General features: G+C 40.7%; 1 protein-coding gene across 1 annotated transcript; it reads right to left on the bottom strand.

Annotated features, from left to right (window-relative positions):
• Positions 1 to 12351: 12351 nt before the first annotated feature.
• P2RY1 (purinergic receptor P2Y1) lies at positions 12352 to 18346 on the bottom strand. Its single transcript, XM_036445394.2, has 2 exons — positions 16786 to 18346; positions 12352 to 14512 (listed from the first exon to the last, which is right to left on the bottom strand). Exon 1 carries the CDS (start codon positions 17984 to 17986, stop codon positions 16826 to 16828), a length of 1161 nt encoding a protein of 386 aa, XP_036301287.1. The 5' UTR covers positions 17987 to 18346; the 3' UTR covers positions 12352 to 14512; positions 16786 to 16825.
• Positions 18347 to 20732: the final 2386 nt, after the last annotated feature.

Raw genomic sequence — 20732 nt, 5'->3', positions numbered from 1 at the left:
AGGTCAATGCTTAACCACTGAGCCACACTGGTTGGGCTGTGTCTTTACTTTTACTCTCTGTTTGAATGTCTCAAAGCTCAAAGAACAGCCTGGTAGCTATGAAGGGGGTGCACTTAGTCACCTGCTTTTTAGTATCAGCTCTTTTCATTTCAAATAAATATGTACTGTAAATAAACAGAAAGGACTTTTTATGCAATATCATTTTTTTAAAAGTCCCTCAAACTTCTTCTTCCAACCTATTGCTGCCCCTTTTTAGAAAAACTGAGGTTCGTTGTCTAAAAGCTCTCTAATTTCTCCACACAGCTAGCTCAGCTCAAATGCTAGCCCTTCAGAGAGGAGTAATGCCATATTCTTTTTCATCTTAGTCCCTTTTTCCTGACTATGCTTTGTTTTCTTCACAGCACCTGTAATTGTCAGAGATGAATTCATCTTCATTGTTGTGTACTCATCATCTGTGTTTTTGTGGGAGATTGTAAACACAGTGAGATCAGGAATTGTTACTGTTTTTTCCCATATCATATTCCCAACTCTTAGAACAGTGCCTGATCCACGCTCATCTCTCAAGCATGTATCTGTTGAGTTCATAAAAACTTTTTTGCTTGACAAAATTAGATACTTGGCCCAAACTCGAACCAGATGACTAACAATTATATTTAGCAATCGTATGACAATTTCAACTGCCCTCTAACCAGTATTTCTTCAGAATATTTAAACATTGCTCTATTTACAATAGGACACTTTTAAATAAAAGCAAATGAATAGGCTGGAAAATACAAAACCGTATTTACTAGAACTCCAGTTTTAAACCCAATTAATCAGAAATGGAAATCATCAATTCTTCATCCTTTTTCCTAGGCCTACTGAATGGCTCTCCAAGTTGCCTCATTCATTGCTCAAGCTAGAAATTTGGAACTCATTTGATGTCTACACAGCTCCATCTCTCTCGTCTCTTCCACATTCAAAGACTCATTGATTGTACTTCTTAAATATACGTTCTGTCCATTCGCAATGGCGCCAACTCATGTTTTGTTTTATTATGTCTCAACTAGTATGCACTCAATATATTCTGTTGAATTTGGAATATTCCCTATTTTGGCTATACTTTTTTTCCTTTTAAATTGTAGTTTAAGTATCTCACCTTTTTGTGATATTTTAAAGGGTAAATCGTGCTAAAAAAAAAAAAAAATCAAAGAATTGTTAAATAGTCCTAAAGAAAAAGAGCTAAAAAGGGGGGGGGGGGGGGGAATGTTGAGAGTACTTTTCATGGCAAAGCAGACTAAATTTTAAATAATAATGGAAGACATAATAATAGTAATATGGAGCTAAATGCATTGTGGAAAATTCTCATTGTTCAAGTGGCATAATTAGGCAGTTTCATACATAGTACTATTGCTTATATCTAATTAGGATCAACTAATTTTACTCCAAATTACTTATTTTTTTAATCAAAGAAAGCAATCTTGAGAGTTCTAGATATTTATGGTTTTAATTATATTCATTACTTGCGCTTCTGGCAGATCAAAAGGGATATTTGGATATTTCTGATGTGAAGTAAATATATAGGAATAGTGGACTAGTTGAAACACTTTTTTAAAGTTACGTGCAAATGAGTTGAAAAACCCATTATTGTTATTAAAAAACCTTTTTTTTTTGGAAATGTACAATGAGGTGGGTTTTTTTATTGCTACACACCTAATACAGCAATAATTTTCTTATTATGGACAAAAGACATCAGTATTAGAGCACCAAAAAGATTAATATTATTTCTAGCAGTTGCTTTAAAAACCAAGTTGTTGTGAAAAGAAACACTATAGTCTACAAGTTAAGATTTGTTGTGCCATCTAATGGAATTTGACAAGGCTGAAAAGATTTCAAGTCCTAATGAGTACTGTATGAATGCTAACAGAAATACCATGGGGAATGGCTGTGCTTGCCAGAATTGGATTTGGAAGCAACAGGAGTAATACATCCTGGCAACCAGGGTCAGCTTGTTTAGAGTTTGAGACTTGAACAACAATATAAATAAGACACTCAACAACATCACATTTCAGAATCAATACATTTGATATTCAGCTTTTCAGAACAACTCATTCTCTTGATCTGCCTCTGAGAACACAGTGTTCCTTAATACTTCCTTCTTGACCCTCTGCCCTCTGGCTTCCTTCCCTTTCTCTCTAATCACCTCCTTATTGCTAGGTCTACTGCTCTTGTCTCTTTCCAGTCTCCTCTTTTCTCATTTACTCCTCCTGATCACTACTTCCTTCTGGGTTTCTTAGACACATATGCCCTCCTTGCCTTCTTGCTGTTGTGGCTATGTTGTGTCTTGAGTTCCTCAGCCAGGTGCTTTTAATTTAACTCCACACCTCTGAAATTTCCCTCTCCCTACAGCTAGCTTGATCCATTGACCTCCTCAGGAAGCCTGTGCCCAACTCTGTTTCTTACCTCAAACTCCAGCGTTCACCATTTATTGAGCAATGACTAAGGACAGGCAGTAGCACAAAGAGTTTCATATAAATAATCTCATTTATACGTCACAAAAACCCAGTGAAGTAGTTATTATGAACCTTATATTTTGGATAAAAAAAAATGAGTCTCAGAAAGGTTAATAATTTTGTGCCCAATTTCTCATGATTGATAATTGTCTGTGCTAGAATTTGAATCCAGTTGAGTCTCACTATTAAACACTATGGAATATTGACTCCCTCCCCCCACCCCCCAATTCATTAAGCATTCATATAACAAGACTTGCCCTGGCCTTATTCTGTGATTTTCTTAATTTTCACCTCATTCATAAGACTTAGTTTTCTATCTTGTACTGTATATCTGGTGACTGGGTTCCTCTATATCTGAGTTTCTGCACTGGAACCTAATTACTCCTATTCCTCTTTGCCTAGCCAAGAGAGAACAGGGGGTTTTGGAAAGAAAAGGACATGTGACATCTAGCCATTTTTTGTTTTTATTTTCTCATATTCCAGGTGTTTGATGAGCAGAGTCCTAACCTATAATGGCATTACAAGGTCATGAACTAATACATGTTGTCTCATGACTCAATGGGTCAACTGGGGAGAATTTGGTGCTGGACTCTTAAAAGCAAGCAGTTTCGGTCTCAGCACTAGTGTCACCTGAGCTTTGTGACAGAAGATGTCACCAAGGGTGTTGTTAAAACCCCTTCTCTTCCTCATCTTGTCAGTTTGTTTTTCATGAGCCAAATTTCTTCTCTAGTTTGAGGTCTTACTTGGGGCCTTTAGCATGCTGCTGGCCAGCTCCCTCTCTCTGGTTTCCTCTTGATCTGTCACTCTGATTGTATGATTGACATTGCCATTTCAGGCCCTTTTTTGAGTGTCTGTCCTCACAGGAACCATGAGTTCAAACTTATCTACCATACAGGTGTTTTGCCTGCATTTGTGAATATCCATGTCACAGGGTCTTCTGCCCTGTCCTCCCTACATCTTCCTCACCCATGGACAACTCTTTCAGCCCTTAGCTTCAGGCTACCCTCTACCCTAAAGTTAATAGGGTGAAGTTTTTATATGAATACAGGCCTCTATTCAGCAACCGTTGACATTTGTGTATTTTCTAAGGTCTTACCTCCATCTTCTCATTTGCACAAATCTCCTTAGGGACTCATTTCTTCTCATACTGTTCTCATGACTTTCTCATCACTTCCAAATCTCTCCAGCATTGAGTGTCTCTTTTGAAATCTTTTTCCTACTCTGATTCTCTTTATTCTGTGTGAAAGGGATCCATGGGTATATTTCTTACTTGCTTGCTAAAGCTTCTGAGCAAAGAATAAATTAATTAATAAACAAGATAAAATCACAGTATCAGCTCTGATTTCTCAATTGCATTCATTCTTTTCCTTTAATATGAACTTTATTAAGGAATAGTATACATACAATAAAATGCACTCCTGTTAGGTGTACAATTTGATGAGTGCTAACAAATGTAGATACCTATAACAATCACCTCAATCAGGCTATAAATCAAATCCTTCCCCCTGAGAATTCTATTCTGCAGCTTTGCAGTCAAATCCACATCCCCACATAGTCCTGACCCTAGGCATTTACTGTTCTCTGCCATTATAGGCTAGTTTTGTCTGTTTCTGACTCTGATATAAATAATCTAGAATGTATTCTTGTGTTTGTCTTCTTTCATGTCCTGAAGTATTTTTGAAACTCACCCATGATATGTGTATCAGTAGATTGTTCCTTTTTGTTGCTAAATAGCATTTGACTGTTATTATCTAACATAGTTTATCATTTGCCTGTTGATGGATCTTTGAATTATTTCCAGCTTTGGCTATTTCCATTCTCTCCTCTCTTCACTTCTCATCTACTCTTCTCTTTTTCTCTTCCTTTCTCTTCCCTTTCTCTCTCTCTCCCCTCTTCTCTCATTTTTTAATTTAACTTTTTATTTTGAGTTCATTATATATTCACATGCAACAGTAATAACTTATATATAGGGATCCCTTATACCTTTTATTCAGTTTCTCCTAGTAGGGAATAGGGAATATAGCCAATAATATTGTAATAATTATGTAAGTTGTTGGGTGAGTATTGAAAACATCAGGGGAATGCTTTATAGTAATTGTTGTCTACCCACTATGCTGTACACCTGAAACTAATACAAAATAATATTGACTGTAAACTGTAATTGAAAAATAAAATTAAAAGAACTATAGTAGAGTATTACAGTGAGGATATTGTCATTAATATAGTCAAGGTATATAACATTTTCATTAACACAAGAGTCCCTTATGTTATCATTATATAATAATACCTGTTTCCCCGAAATAAGACAGTGTCTTATATTAATTTTTTCTCCCAAAGTTGCACTAGGTCTTATTTTCAGGGGATGTCTTATCTTTCCATGCACTAGGTCTTATTTTCAGAGGATGTCTTATTTTCGGGGAAACAAGGTATATACTTCCCGCCCTTTCACACTCATTCCTTGATCCCTGGCAATGGCTAATCTGTTCTCCATTTCTATCATATTCTCCTCCAAAGAATATTATGTAAATGGAATAATACAGCAGTATTCTTTTGAGATTTTTTTCCATTCAGCATAAGGCTCTGGAGATTCACCCAGGTCATTGGCTACATTAATTATCTGTGTATATATATCTTGCACCCTGTGATCTTGCTGAACTCACTTTATAATTCCAGGACTTTTACTTTAGATTTCTATTTTAGATTTCTCTTCTACATGGACAATCCTGTCATCTACAAACAGGGAGACAGTTTTATTACTTCCTTTTCAATCTGTATGTCTTTTATTTGCTTTCCTCACCTTACTACACTAATAAGAACTTCCAGCACTTTGTTGAGTAAGCGCAAGAACAAAACTCTTCGCCTTGTTCAAAGTCATAAGGGAATAATATTCAGTCTTTTAGTATTAAGTACAACGGTAGTTTTGTTTGTTTGATTGGGTTTGTTTTTTTAATATATGAGCTTTACCACATTGAGAAAATTCCTCTCTGTTTTTATTTCTTTGAGAATTTTATCATGAGTAAATGTTATATTTTGTCAAATGATTTTTCTTTATCAATAATACCATCATGTGATTTTTCTTTTATGGTCTATTAATACTAGTATAATGAGTATATATATTAAGTATATTTTTTATTTTTTATTGATTTCAGAGAAGAAGGGAGAGAAAGAGAAAGATAGAAACATCAATGATGAGAAAGAATCATTGATTGGCTGCCTCCTGTACACCCCCTACTGGGGAATCGAGCCTACAACCCCAGCATGTGCCTTTGACAGGAATTGAACTCAGGACCCTTCAGTCTGCAGGCTGATACTCTATCCAGTGAGCCAAACCAGCTAGGGCTAAATATATTTTTAAATATTAAGTGGACCTTGCATATCAGGTCCCATTTGGCCATGATAATTCTTTTCATGTATTCTTGTAGTCTATTTGCTAATATTTTATTAAATAGTTTTGTGACTATATTCATCAGGAATATTATCTATTTACTGTCTGGTTTTCATATCAGAGTCATACTAGTTTCATACAATAAACTGATAAGTGTTCCCTCTTCTATTTTCTGAAAGAAATTATGTAGAATTGGTGTGAATTTTTCTTTAAGCAATTTGTTTAATCTCCAGTGAAACCTAGTAGGCCTGGAGATTTCTTTTTTTGCTGGGGCATGAGGTTAAGTTACACATTCACTTTCTTTCTTTCTTTTTCTTCTTTTTTTTTTTTTTAAATAAATCTTTATTGTTCATATCATTAAAGATGTTCCTCTCCCCCCTCCACCTTTGCTCCCCTCCACCAGGTTCCCACACCACCCTCTGCCCTTTCCCCACCCATCATTGTCCTCATCCATAGGTGCACAGTTTATGTTCAGTCTCTTCCCACACCCTCATCTCCCCTTTTCCCCAAGAATTGTCAGTTCACTCCCCTTCCATACCTCTGATTCTATTATATTCAACAGTTAATATTGTTCATCAGATTTTTTTTTGTTTTTAGATTCACTTGTTGATAGTTACGTATTTGTTGTTCATAGTTTTTAAACAAAGAAGACCACACCAAGACAAATCATAATTAAAATTCCAAGAGCAAAAGACAAAGAGAGAATATTAAAAGCAGCAAGAGCAAAGCAGGTAGTTACCTATAAAGGAGCACCTATAAGATTTCCAGCTGATTTCTCAACAGAAACCATGCAGGCCAGACGGGAATGGCAAGAAATATTCAAGATGATGAATAGTAAGAACCTACAGTCAAAAATAATCTACCCAGCAAAGCTATCACTCAGAATCGAAGGCCAGATAAAGAGCTTCACCAATAAAAAAAAGGAGTTCATCACCACCAAACCAGAATTATATGAATTGCTGAAGGGGGTTCTTTTGGAAGAGAAAGTAAATAAAGATAAAAACTGTGAACACATTCACTTTCATTAACAAAAACATCAATCAGAATGTCAAACTCAGGGGAGTTAGGGGACAGTGGCGGTAAGAGGGAGAGAGCAACCAAAGGACTTATATGCATGCATATAACCCTAATCAATGGACACAGATAACTGGGGTGCGGGGTGGGGGCATGAATGGGGCAGTGGGGATAATGCGGGAATAAGGACACATATGTAATACCTTAATCAATAAAGAAATTTTAAAAATCAGTTAGAAAGCTATTAAAATTATTTCATACTAGAAGCCTAGTGCACGAATTCATACACAGGTGGGATCTCTCAGCCTGAGTGGGTTCAGGCCGATACAGGCTCTCTGACATCCGCAGAGGGTTCCTGGATTGTGAGAGGGTGCAGGCCAGGCCAAGGGATCCCACCGGTGCATGATTGGGGCAGGGAGGGATGCTGGAGGTTAGCCAGCAGGAGAGGGCTCCAGGGTGTGTCCTGCCTGTCTCACTCAGTCCCCATCGGCCAGACCACAGAAGCAAGCTAACCTACTGGTTGGAGAATATGCCCCCTGGTGGTCAGTGCATGTCATAGGGTGCAGTTGAGTGGCCTTAACATACATCATTAGCATATTATGCTTTGATTTGTTGAATGGCCAACCAGACACTTAGCATAGTAGGCTTTTATTATTTAGAATTGGAGTTGTGATAAATTCAATTCATATTTTTGGAGTAATTTTATGTAAGATATCAAATGTTTATGTATACAATTGTCTATTTTTATGTAATATCTTTAGTTATATCTTATTTCATTCATCATATTGATAATTGTTTTTCAGTCAGTCTTGCTAGATGTTTATCACTTTTATTAATTTTTTCGAAGATCTATGTTTTTGTTTTGATTTTGTATTTTAAATTTTATTAATTTCTGTTTCTATCTCTATTATTTCCTTCCTTCTGATTTTTTCTTTTCCTTTTTACTCTTCTTAATCTTTATTTAAAGTGAGTTTCTTATTGACAAAATAAAATTGATCATGTTTTTAAATCCAGTCTGATAAACTTGTTTTACTTGGTGTATTTATATTTAATGTTTAAATTTATCATGTTTTTCATGTCATATTAATTTATTAACTATGCTGTTAATACAATTAACATCGCATAAGGATGTTTTTGTAAGTGGAAAAATACTCAGAAGAATGCTAGTGTTTTTGAGATGGAATTGACATGATAAGGTTTTATCATTTTATTTTTTGTATTCTATTTATTCCTTCTGTTTTTATTTGTTTCCTCTGACATTACCAAGAAATCTCTCTCTTTAAAACTTATCTCTAATCTCTGTCTCTGCCTCAAGCTACTAACCTATTATCCTCAATAGCATCATAACAAGACTTTCTCAGTGATCTGTAATCATGACTATTGTTATGGTTTAAAAGTTATCTCAACTAAACACCATTATTTTCTCATTTCTAAATTTAACAGACTTTTTATGGTCCTTTCTGCAAACAGTGACCCAGATTTTTCCTAAAACGCTCTTCTGAGACTGATTTCTTCAGAAGGCCATCTGGAATCTTATCTGACTCCAGTTCTTCCTGTTGAGTTCTTTTTTTTTTTTTTTTTTTTTGTCTGCCTCAATGTGGAATTCAACCCCTCTCCCCAGCTGTCACTTGCACATGATCAATTCCCAAACCTCTATCTCTTCCTATACATCTACCTCTATCTTAAACTTTGGAATGGCATTTCTGAACTCTGTAATGCATCCTGTACCATTTTCAACAGGTTGTCTTTTAGTATCTCCAACTTAGCAAGCATGCAGCCTTCTTTACCACCACCCTCCTGCCACACCCACCATTGGGAGACATTGCTAAAATACAATTTATAAGCAAAGAATTATTGCCTGGCTGGAATGGCTCAGTAGTTGACCTATGAACCAGGAAGTCGTGGTTCAATTCCCGGTAATGGCACTTGCCAGGGGTTGCAAGCTTGATCCCCAGTCTGGGACATGAAGAGGCAACAGGTCAATGATTTTTTCTCACCATTGATGTTTCTCTCTTTTTTCCCCTCTCTGATATCTATCTATCATCTATCTATCTATCTATCTATCTATCATCTATCTATCTATCTATCATCTGTCTATCACCTATCTATGAATTAATAATGGTGGAACTGATTTTAAAAGAAAATAAGCAAATGTAAAAATTTCAATCTCTGTGCTGCTGAGCTGTCATAGACATGCAGAAATTTTTTTCAAGAACAGGATAGATGCTGATTATGATGACCTGTATTTTCAGGGCTAGGGAATTCTTTCAGTTCATCCACCTTACTAGAAATGCCTTTCAAGAAAATTACCTCTTTGTTCTTTAAGCTCTGGAGGCAACTTTGTGATCCATAATTAGATTGAACAGAAAGGCAGAGGCCTGTTATTGTGACTGGGATATAGCTGTTACATACTCATAACGTAGCATTCTAGTTGGTAAATGATTCTCTTGTCAGTTTGCTTCATGTGAGTCAGTGCCCCAGAGTCGGTGAACTCTAGGTGAACTGTTGACAGATCAAGTGTCTGGATCTGTAAAACCAAAGACCAGCCTTTGGACTGTAGTGGTTGAAAATAGACCATGAACCTGAGAGGTGAGGCCCAGCTATGGAGGTCAGCAGACTCTTGATATATTTTTAGCCATACACTTTGCCTTACATATCTTTGTCCCACACAGTGCATATCACAGTGCAGTGTGAAGGAGTTCAACACTTTATTATCTGACGTCAGATAGTCCATGGAGTTTCCAAAGAACAATGTTAAATGCATTCAATCTCACAATGAAAATTTCTAGTAGCTCGCAATCCCACAATGTGAATTCCCAGAATGCCCACAAAGCTTCCATGGCATGAAAAACAATAGAAATAATAATAGCAATAGACACAGAAACAGTAAAAACAACAAAGAAGCCCATAAAGTGGCAACAGCCTCGACAATGGTATGTTTACCATTTATCGAGTGTGTTCTTTGTAGGTGCTCTGCATATTTTATTTCATTTCATTGTCCCAACATTCTATGAGCTGTAAATTATTCCTAGTACTTAGTTGAGGCACACACAGCCAAGGGATGTTAAGACATTTGCCCATGGTGCACAAGTAGTAAGTGGCAGAGGTGGGCTTAAATTGAAGGCCCAAAAGCCAATGCTCTTAAGCATAATGGACATTTGCAGTTTTGCTGTGAACTGTTCACCCCAGAGGAAATAGTATGAAGAATTAGACTGTCAAAATTTACATAAATCTGAGTATCAGTTATATTGTTTAAAACTACAAATAGCCATCCTTACAGGTAGGCTATCTGTTGCTTTAATAGTTCCTTTGAGAAAGGTGCAGTGTAGTTTTTGACCAAGTTCTGCATAAGAAACCAAAAAGTCAAGTGAGACCCAAGATACAAGTACATAAATGTGTGTTGTGTTGAGTGTGCATTTCTGAAATTAAAATCACAAGCTGACTCACTGAGTTGTTGACTCTGTTCTATCCTGTTCTATTTGTTTTGTTAGAGTGCTGATCATAACTCACTATCCTGATTTCCTGACACACTCATGGGTCAAGATGCATAGTTTGAAGAGCCCTGGCAGGTGGGAAGAATCTTTTCATAGGCGTGAAAACCCTGAGTCCTTTGCTAACTCCACCTGTGAAAGTGAAAACTTGGCTTTCACCAGCACACTGAGGTGATGGCTTTGAATTACCTTTCTGTGGCAATCTAGCACCAGGGAGTGTCTGCCTTCATTCAGGAGGTTTCTCATCAGGTACTCAGGAAGGGCTGCACATTTTCACCCCCTCTGGGAAGTACCGACTGCCCCCACTTCTTCCTACCCCCTACCTCCTGATCCATGTCTATTTTCTGGGGGGCTGCAGTCTTCTCAGCCCAGGAACCTGTGTCCATCCATAGCTGTCATTCAGATCAGGACCATCAGTCCTCGCAACAATGTCAGACCCCAGCAATATAACCTTGAGACTTAAAGCAAGTAAACAGACTATTTACATTAATATGGATTTGTAGTTGCATCTGTTTTGTCTCCATTCCCCTCTCCCATCAGACTTCTAAACCATAACAGATCTACTTTGAATTTAGGACAAGGTTTGTGCACTGGGAAATGGAAACTCATCATATTTGCGGGCAAAATTCTAAACCTCCTGCAAAGAGAGTATAAACTTACCAGTCCAGTAAAGTAAAAGAGAGAATTAAAGGCATTATATTCACTTGTGGAGAGAGAAGGTTCTCTGACTCCAGTCCCAAAATGATTTTGAAAATAAAAAGGTGCTCAAAGATTTATGGTAAATCTCCTTAACCTAGAAAGGTAATTATTTACGTGTGCATGCACGCATGCGCACGCGCGCGCGCGCGCGCGCGCACGCGCACACACACACACACACACACACACACACACACACATACACACACACACCTCTCCTAAAGCTGATGCTAATAAGTGAGGATTCCCAGGTGTCTTATAATAAACAAAAGTTAAATGAAGGAGTTGTATTGTTATCACCACTTAACGGATGAGGGAATGAAGGCTGAAAGGCTCAACTATTGCTTAACCAAGTACAGTTAGTAATGGCCCAAGATGGGGTATCTGTCTTTAAACTAAGCATTGTTTTACTATCACTGCTCCAAGGTGAGGCTCAAAACTCAATCAACTTCTTGTTGTTCTCTCTCAAAGTGAGCTGCCAGCCAGGACTGACACTAAACAACTGTGTTAGACCCTGAAACTTTGGCTCTTCATTGGAAGGTATAAGATCACTCTTTTTACTACTGGGAAAACATTCGAACTAACTGAAGTTTTCAAAAATAGAGTCTGAATGACAACACAGACCAAAACAATCTCTCCATTTGCCATGATTAAATGGTGGTGGACAGAGACTTGGCTTGGGCGGTGAACACACGATACAGTGTACAGATGGTGTATAATTGTGCTCCTGGAACCTGTATAATGTTCCTTAACCAGTGTCACCCACTGTGCACTTACCTTCCAACACTAAGGAAAAAAACAGCAATGCCTTAAGCGTGCTTCCATCCCATTAAACACATTTTCATTGCACAGCAGGTGTGTATTTTTTAATAAGCTTGTGAGAAGCAGGCAATGTAGACTAATAAACAGACACTACAAACAGTTCTTAGTATGAGTACCCCAAAGATTACAAACTGGAGAAAATGTTACAGCTAATATTTGAAATACAGGACTCTAGTATGGGAAACATTTACTAAGGTTGCATTTCATATTTTCCTCAAAGATTAGGTCACATTCCTATGAATTGTCTCAAATAATGGTAATCTCACCAATTATCTTGTACCAGGATTCATTCTTTAACACTTTGCTATATTACAGTTCAGGCTACCCCTTAAGAAATGCCTGCATTAATTCTATACATCCCATAGGATTTGCCAGGTGGTATAACAGTACATGTCAAAATGTGGGGAAACCTGTGAGTATTAACACTATGATAACATAGAAGCCAGCAGACCACATTTCATAGTTTTATTGAGACTTTTCAGTTTTAATTGCCTATGATAGGTACAATGATATCAAGGCTCTGCTGTTATTATCAATAGCAGATGCAAAATTGGCTGCCATGCCTTAGACACACACACACAAGCACGCACGCACGCACGCACGCACATGTACACACAAACACACACGCAACATTGTTCTTTCCTGCATGCAAATGTATAGGAAATGTACATTCCTTTTATTAGAAACACAATTGTGCACAATTAGTTTGGAATTTGTTAAGCTACCATTGATTTAGATAACCTGAGAAAGCTCAAAAAGTCAAGTAACACTGTTTCCATACTGCTCATTCAATATCACTATTAATCACAAGGAAACCCAATTCAATTATCTATATAAAGTCACAGATAATATAAAAATAAACATTTTTGCAAAAGCACAGACTACAATTCAAATTCACAAATTTTGATATGTCACGTATATCTCCCTTCATATTAATTTGTAATGACATGTATAATACAATGTACAACAGAATAAAAATGTAACAGAATTCAGCAGCCAAATATAATACACTTATCACTATTAACACTTGGAATTAAAGTTCTCAACTGAAAAACTGAAACATTAAAATGATTGGCAATGTTAAACTTGCTGGTATTGTGTTACTTAGAAGCTCTGTCTCAGAGAAATTAAGATTATACTATTTCACCTTAAAAAGAAACACAGCACAGAAATTTAAGCAAGACTAAGCACAGTAACAGATTACACCAGCTGTCGTTTTCTCTCCCATCTTCCTTAAGTTTTTCTCTAAATTCTAATGCTGCTTCAAAAGTGCCCAACCCACCAGACTTCTAAGTGAATCTACTTTGAAGCTAGGACAAGCATTGCATTGGGAATTAGAAGCTCTGATCATATTTGAGGGTACAATTTTAAATGTCCTGAAAAGATAATATCAACTTTTCTATAATTTTATATACAGACCCAGATGTTTTCTATTTGCTATTGAGCTAATATAGTTGGACACCAAATTGTGTCTGTATAGAAAGAACCCTAAATAAAAAGTTAAATGTGCAAAAGGGTATCTAGAGTAAATCAATTATATCACAAAACAGATTTCTCTATTTAAATTAAAAAAATCTAAAGACAAAAATGTCAAGATACTAATATTTGAAAAGCATCATAATATACAATAATTCATTTTATGTATGTATCATTTATTATGCAAAGATACCAGTGCAACATTAATATTGTACATTGTAATAAATATAATTTACATCAGTATGTGGGATCTTTCAAGAGAGTCTTTCAATCTGTACAACTGAAGAACTGTAAGCTTCATTAATAAATACTACGATAGCTACAATTTGACCAGCAAAATTAAAGCTTCAATAGATCTCTTACTATTGTAGTTACACATCTTTATTGTCTCTAGTCCAATTCCAGCAGCTCTAAGCATTTCTCTTTTGTATCCAAAGGCAGCGTAGTGTACTGCCAGCCTAGATGAGAAAACTTACAGGACACATCACAATTGAACTTCGTAAGAATTTTTAGCCAATGACTGGAATTGAAGAATTCTGTACAGTAGAAGATTTCATACATCGCTGTCTGTCTGTAGTCTTAATGTTTCCACAGTCCCAACCGAGAGCTGTTATCCAACCTTTTTATTCCAAAGAATGGACTTGAAAGGGTCGAGAGTTCCATAGCCGGCCGAATGGCAATGCCATGGTTATCAATTAACTGATAAATCCCCTAATTTTAACAATTCTTTCCTCAAAATGCCAACACACTTCTGCATTTATTAAAATACTTATTCATATCATCATAGGTCAAGAATCAGATGGTAAGATCACTGCTTCATCCTGACCCTCATGTCACCATTAGCACACACAGACTCTTCCCAGAGAGCTCTTTTTGCCTGGAAGGAGCCAGGGAGATCATACTTGCTATTATTGGACATGCATCCACATGCCACCATTGTCTACTGCGGGATGTACGAAGCTAAAGAAGAAACACTCTGGAAAAAAAAAAGAAAAAAAAGAAACATGCCATGGAGTAAAAGGGCATTTCTAGTCACTGTCCACCTCCTCCATGGACCCACACTCCGAAATAAAGTTCTCCAGAAGCTGAAACAATGTATGTAACGCATACTGTAAATCAGCTGGACAGCCTGAGACCTAAAAGGAAAAAAAAACAACAACAAAAAACTAAAGTAAATGATGAGGAAATACGACAGAGATGTGTGCCAGCAACCTCTGAGTTTAAAGATGGTACAGGCTTTGAAATTTCCATTTTGTTCAATTTCGTGATACTGATCTGGTCTCACTGAGCATGATGTTTGAAAGGGACAGCACAGTCATAACATCAGTTAGGCTTCTTTCTGGAGGGCTCCAGAGAATGCTGGAGGACCCTAACCAAGAGAGAACCCAGCTAACCCTTTCCTTCCTCAAAATGAGTAGGTGCAGGGTAAGATATCTAAAAAGGTTTCTTCTACAAGAATTCTGTGCATTCACACTGAACATGCAAAAAAGATCCACTTTTTAGGAAGCTACACACAGCTTTTCTTCCGTGGTCTTAGAGGCCTGAGACTGGATAAACTGAAGTAACTCTTAAGAAGAAACTGAAGGTCTCAGAAATTTGTAACCCATCCGGTTATTGCACAAACTGAAGGCAATCCCAGACTTACCTGTCACTATGCCCCACAGGTGCTTAAGGCACAAACCCAGTGATTTCAAACAAGTTATTCCACCAGGAGCTGCAGACTCTGCTTCTGCTGTTGGCTTTATTGGGACTGGTTTTCACAATTAAACATTCCTTTGCTACTGGATTTATTTATTGGGAGCCATAAATTGTGTCACCTCACTCCATTATTCTACATTATATAGAATGTTAAGGCTTTTTAAGGGCTAGAAATGCAGCAAGTCAATATTCATTGAAAAACGCCATTAAAATGATTGAAGTATTTCACAGATTTCTCATTAATGCTTAGTAGAGAACAAAATGTAAAGCAGTGGTATTCTCTTACAAACTATTAGTAATATGATTACCGGTTGTCGTTTCTACAACTTACTTTTCACTGCTGTGGTTCCTTAAGTACTTACATTTCATTCTCCTTACTTCCCTTTCTCATATAGTTCAAGGTTTTTTTGTGTGTTTTTCCCCCCCTTTAAATAGGAGGATATAAGATCTAGTAAAGGATTGTAGCTTCTCATTCTCTCCACACAACCCACATGAATTCCGACTTCTTTTCATATTGCATTTAATGTTTCCCAACATTTCAAAGAAGCAAAAGAAAGAATCTTTAAACCACGATTTTTAATTAAAACTCTTAATCTAAAAATGTCTCCTGCTGCCTCATACATCTGAGAACATGCTTGCAGGCTATGCATTATGATCGACTGTCAACCACTGTCCCTCTGATAATACCACTCTCCTGCTCAACAACCCTCAGCTTGCTAACAGTTATTCAGCTTTAGTCTGTGATCTATCTGTGATTTTTCAAAACTGTTTTTACAGATGTGAGGGAGCATTTGTACTGGAGCAGAAACTCCTAAGGCATCACACAGCAGTGATGCAAGTCAATGTCTTTGCCACAGGAAGTCTAACAGAGTTCATGGTGTTGACCAGGAAAGTACAAGCACTTTGATTATCTTGAATGCATTTCTCATAAGATAATACAGAGTCTCCTCCCCGCAAAATGTATACACACTTTGAAGGCAGTGTTGATTAAAATATACTTCAATTTCAAAATAGAAAGTATAGCTCTCAGGTGTTAAAGTGTGTATGCATTTTTGGGGGTTATATATATATACATGCAGGCTTCCATCATCAAATACTTAGCACCCAACATAGCATGAGCAGTTTTCTGGGGGGAAAAATTGGGAAATGACTCTTTAGGCTTTTAAATTCACTGTTTTTACTTTTCCATTCAAGTCTCTAAGAAACTTAGCTAGCACCTGTGCCTGACAGGCCCAGAACTGACCCCTAGCTGAGACCGCTGTTCATTTGATACTGAATGCATCATATTTCGTGTTTTGCTATATACCAGGCTAACTTTAAAAAGTGGAGCTTCAACTTGTTGCCACCATGGATCATTAAAATCATTAAAGACTGGATGCATCACCAGCTCAAGTTCCAGGTCATCAGTTTTCCTGGAGAAACTACTAACAGCACAAGAGCTCCAAGACTCAAGTGCACTTTAAACAGGAAAGCTCGTAAGTGCTAAAGGCAGAAGAGTAGGTGAATGTTTAACTGGGCTAGTATCTTTTTTATTAGGCATGCTTCTGGTGAGAAAGAAGGGAAGCCTTGAGAGCAAACCCAAACAAGCTAAGTGTGAGTGTGGACATTTTTTTTTTTAACTCACTAAGTTCTGGGTTTGATTTTCTCTCTCTAAACTTTTAGAAACTTGAAAGCGGGGGACCAAGCACGTGGCTCTTAGCAAGCATCCTACCATGTTCCAACAGCCGGGCGTGTGGGGATTTCTCGCGTCTTCACAAGCTCGTGTCTCCATTCTGCTTGAACTCGGACAAAATGTTGAGGGTCATGTCCTCACTCTTGGACTGCAGATTGGCTTCGCTCCTCCGGGAAGCCTTCCTGGTGGCCCGGGAGAGCCTCCTTCGGAAAGTGTCCCCAGCCAAGAAGTAGAGGATCGGGTCCACGCAGCTGTTAAGGCTGGCCAGGCCTCTGGTCACCTGGTAGGTGGCGTACACCCTGTCGTTGAAAGCGCACATTTCCGGGGTCTGAAAGTCCAGCCGGGCGCGCAGATTCATCGTCTTCATGACGTGGAAGGGGATGTAGGACACGCCGAACACCGTGAGCACGATGATCACCAGGTAGATGGACTTCCTCCGCAGGGGCGAGTTGTCCAGGTCCTTGTAGATCAGGGCCCTCACGATCAGGCCGTAGCAGCCCAGGATCAGCACGAGGGGGATGCAGAACATGGCCACGGTGGTGCACATGCTGTAGATGAAGTAGCTCCGCAGGTACTCGTCGGTGGTGGTGTCGTAGCAGGTGAGGGTCTTGTTCTTGCGGAGCCCCGTGCCGGAGTAGAAGAGGATGGGGGAGATGCCCAGGACCACGATGAGCCACACGAGCACGCTGATGTACACGGCGTTGCGCTTCTTGAGGCGGCCCAGCGACTGCAGCGGGTACACCACGCCGCTGTAGCGGTGCGCGCTGATGCAGGTGAGGAAGAGGATGCTGCCATAGAGGTTCACGTGGAAGATGAAGCGCTGCAGCTTACACATGGCGTCGCCGAAGACCCAGTCGGTCTTGTTGAAGTAGTAGAAGATGAGAGCGGGCAGCGTGAGCACGTACAAGAAATCGGCCAGGGCCAAGTTGAACATGTATACCGAGATGCCGCTCCAGGGCTTCATGTGGAACACGAACATCCAGATGGCCACGCTGTTGCCCAGGAAGCCCACGATGAACACCACGATGTACACGATGGGCAGGTAGAAGAACTGGAAGCCCGTCTTGGTGAGCGAGCAGCGGAACGCGGCGGCGGCGGCGGTGGAGGAGGCGGCGGCGATCGTGCTGTTGTTCGCGCCCCCCCACGGGGAGCCCGGGCCCGCGGCGGCGGCGGCGGCGGCGGCCAGGAAGGCGGCGTCCGTCCCGTTGGGGATCGCCGACCACCACGGCCCCTCGGCCATGCTCGCGTCCCGGCGGACTTAGGCGGAGGCTCCGAGGAGCGAAAGGCGGAGAGAGGGCGGCGGCGGCGAGGGGCGCAGCGCGCATCGGAGAAGGGGGCGCGCGGGAGGCAGCGGGCGCCGGGGGGCCCCGCGGGAGGGGGCGCGCGGGGGGCAGCCCAGGACGCCGGCTCCGGACCCGCGGCCCCCGCGGGCCATGAAACCCGCCCGAGGCTGGGGATCGAACCGGGCTGGCGGGCCGGCGGGCGGGCCAACAACTTCCCCGTCCGGCCCGGCAAGCAGCGCCGAGGTTACACAACGAGGGCGCGCGGCGCACCGCCGCCGCCGCCGCCGCCGACAACTTTCCCCCGATCTGAGCCCGGGGCTCAGGGAGACCCAGCCAGACTCACAGTGCCGCGCTCCTCCGGCGTGGGGAGGGCGTCCCCCAGCCTCCGTGCCCGAGAGATCAACTTCGTGTGGGCATCTTCCTCCTCCTCCTCCCCACCTTGCAAGCGGGCAGCTCGGCTCCGGGGCCCGCGCCGCTCCCGCGTGGCGGCTGCAGCCCCGTGCGCTTTGGGATCGGATCGCTTCCGCTCGCCGCCGTCGGGACAGCTCCCCGACCCTCCTCCTCCTCCTCGAGGCCCCGCAAAGTCCCGAGTGCGGGAGGGAGGGCCGGCGGGAGATCGGCTCCCCGCGAGGGTGGGCGGAGTCTGGGCTCCCGGGCGCTCCGCCGGAGGCGAGGGGCGTGCCTCCACGGAGCCCGCCCGGCTACCCTCCCGCGATCGGCAAGGGGTTTCTGCCCTCTGAGTCCGAGGGGGATCTTCTAGGATCGGGGGTCCGCCGTTGGCCGGGGGCGCTCCCGCTGCTGCCACCAGAGTCCGCCGGCCGCGAGGACTCGGGCGCTCCCGGCCAGGGCTGGCTGCCGGGGAGCGATTGGCCCGCGAGCGCTCCCTGCGCCCTTCCGCCGGCTATCTCGGCGAAGTGAAGTTGCTGACACACAGGAAACCCTTCCGACCGCTCCGAGCCTCCCGCCTGCAGCCCTAAGGCCCACCCGTCTAGCTCTCGATTCCAAAAGTCTGCCTCCAGGGCCCCGAGAACCGAGCCAGGTGTTGGCAGGTGCCAAGCAGCCGGCAGTCCCCGCTGGGAACGCCCTGGCTCTGCCCGGCGCTTCTGCACCGAGACCAGATTCCTCGCACAGGCAGGAACCTGCTACTCAGAGAGAGCCCAGGCTTTTAAGGGAGGGGAGGTTAGGAGGGGGTGGAGGGGACTCTCTTTCTGCCTTTCCAGTGTGCCTTTTCCTTTTGTCAACATTGATTTGTATTAATGAATCAATCAAAGTTTAATAAACCGGCGTCCTTGGTAACACCAACGTGAGGATTTCTAAGAGGGACTAGTAAAATGATTGGTGTATACTTCACGTGGCTTCAGCACCATTTAACTGAATACCCAAGCTCCCCCAATTCTCCAGTCCGGTACATCTCATTAAAGATCAGAGGCTGCACTGCAAATAATTCAAAATGTATCGTTTTGGAAGTAAGCTGAATATGAAATACAGCTTTATGTAGGAGAGATGTAAAGGACACTTAAGACTCCAAAGTGATTAAGGTATGGTTTGGGGGTTTTATGACCAATCTTAATGTCTTTAGGTTACAATGATTAGTCACAAGCATCTCTAGGAAGTACCTTAAGTATATCGGTTGGGACTTTCTTAAATACTACCTTTATTGAAAAACTTGTTTTCGTGGCTTGAATGCATCAAACATTTAGCCAATGCCCTGACTGGTTTGGTTCAGTGAATGGAGCCTTGGCCTGCAGACTGAAGGGTCCCAGGTTTGATTCCAGCCAAGGCATGTACCTTGGTTTGGTCACATCCCCAGTAGGGGGTGTGCAGGAGGCAGCAGCTGATTGGTGTTTCTAGCTCTCAATCCTTTTCCCTTCCTCTCTTTAAAAAAAAAAAAAAAAAAAAAAAAAAGTCAATAAAATATATTTAAAAAAATTAGTCGATACATTTCAAAATTGTATTTAAGTTTAATTGGAAAATAAATGAGTTATTAGCCATTCAGGGAAATATTTCAAAGGACCCAAACAGGAATACACATTACCTAACACTTCTTGACATGAGCTAATTAATGGAATATTTTATGTGAAATATTTGCAAAGGGTTTTCTTGTAGATGAAAAGAAAATCCGAAAAGAAAATAGCTGTAAAATATATACCATAAAGATTGCTTTCTGGCCCTAGATGTTACATGATAAAGTCTCTTTAAAAACTCTCAGAGGAAAACCACCAGCCCCTGGCTTTGATAGCACAAAGGAAAATTCCCAACAAGACCCAGATGGTCCCAGAGAGGAACTCATATAGAAATGACTGCATCCAAACACGTGGTGTTGGGAGTGCAATGGTATTTTGAATTGTGGTCAGTTGAACAGCATGAAAATAAATGATAAAACTAGAACAAATAACATAAGTAAAGGGCATGCATGCTGTTGTGTTGAAAACAAGTCTTAATCGAGTCCAATGCTACTGGCCTCAATTTTCTCATCTATAACATAAGACAGTTGAGTTTGATTATCTTTTTATTTTTCATTCCAGTCTCCAAATGAAGTGATTCTGTATTTCTGATCCCTAACATTTTTGTATTGTTTGATTGGGATGATACTCCATTAAGAAAGAGAGGGAAGCAAGGGAAGCCATTAAAAAGAATTCCATTGGTACTCAGTAGGTTTGAATTCCTCTCTGCTCTGCATTTTTCATTGGCAACATAAGCGAT

Source organism: Pipistrellus kuhlii, unplaced genomic scaffold, assembly GCF_014108245.1.
Source record: "Pipistrellus kuhlii isolate mPipKuh1 unplaced genomic scaffold, mPipKuh1.p scaffold_m20_p_2, whole genome shotgun sequence".
Classification (NCBI taxonomy): domain Eukaryota; kingdom Metazoa; phylum Chordata; class Mammalia; order Chiroptera; family Vespertilionidae; genus Pipistrellus; species Pipistrellus kuhlii.
The sequence above is the reverse complement of the archived record's forward strand: the minus strand, read 5'-3'. Positions and strand labels throughout refer to the sequence as shown.

Excerpts from the sequence above, each read along its gene's own strand:
- P2RY1 (XM_036445394.2), bottom strand. The coding sequence starts at position 17,986 with ATGGCCGAGGGGCCGTGGTGGTCGGCGATCCCCAACGGGACGGACGCC.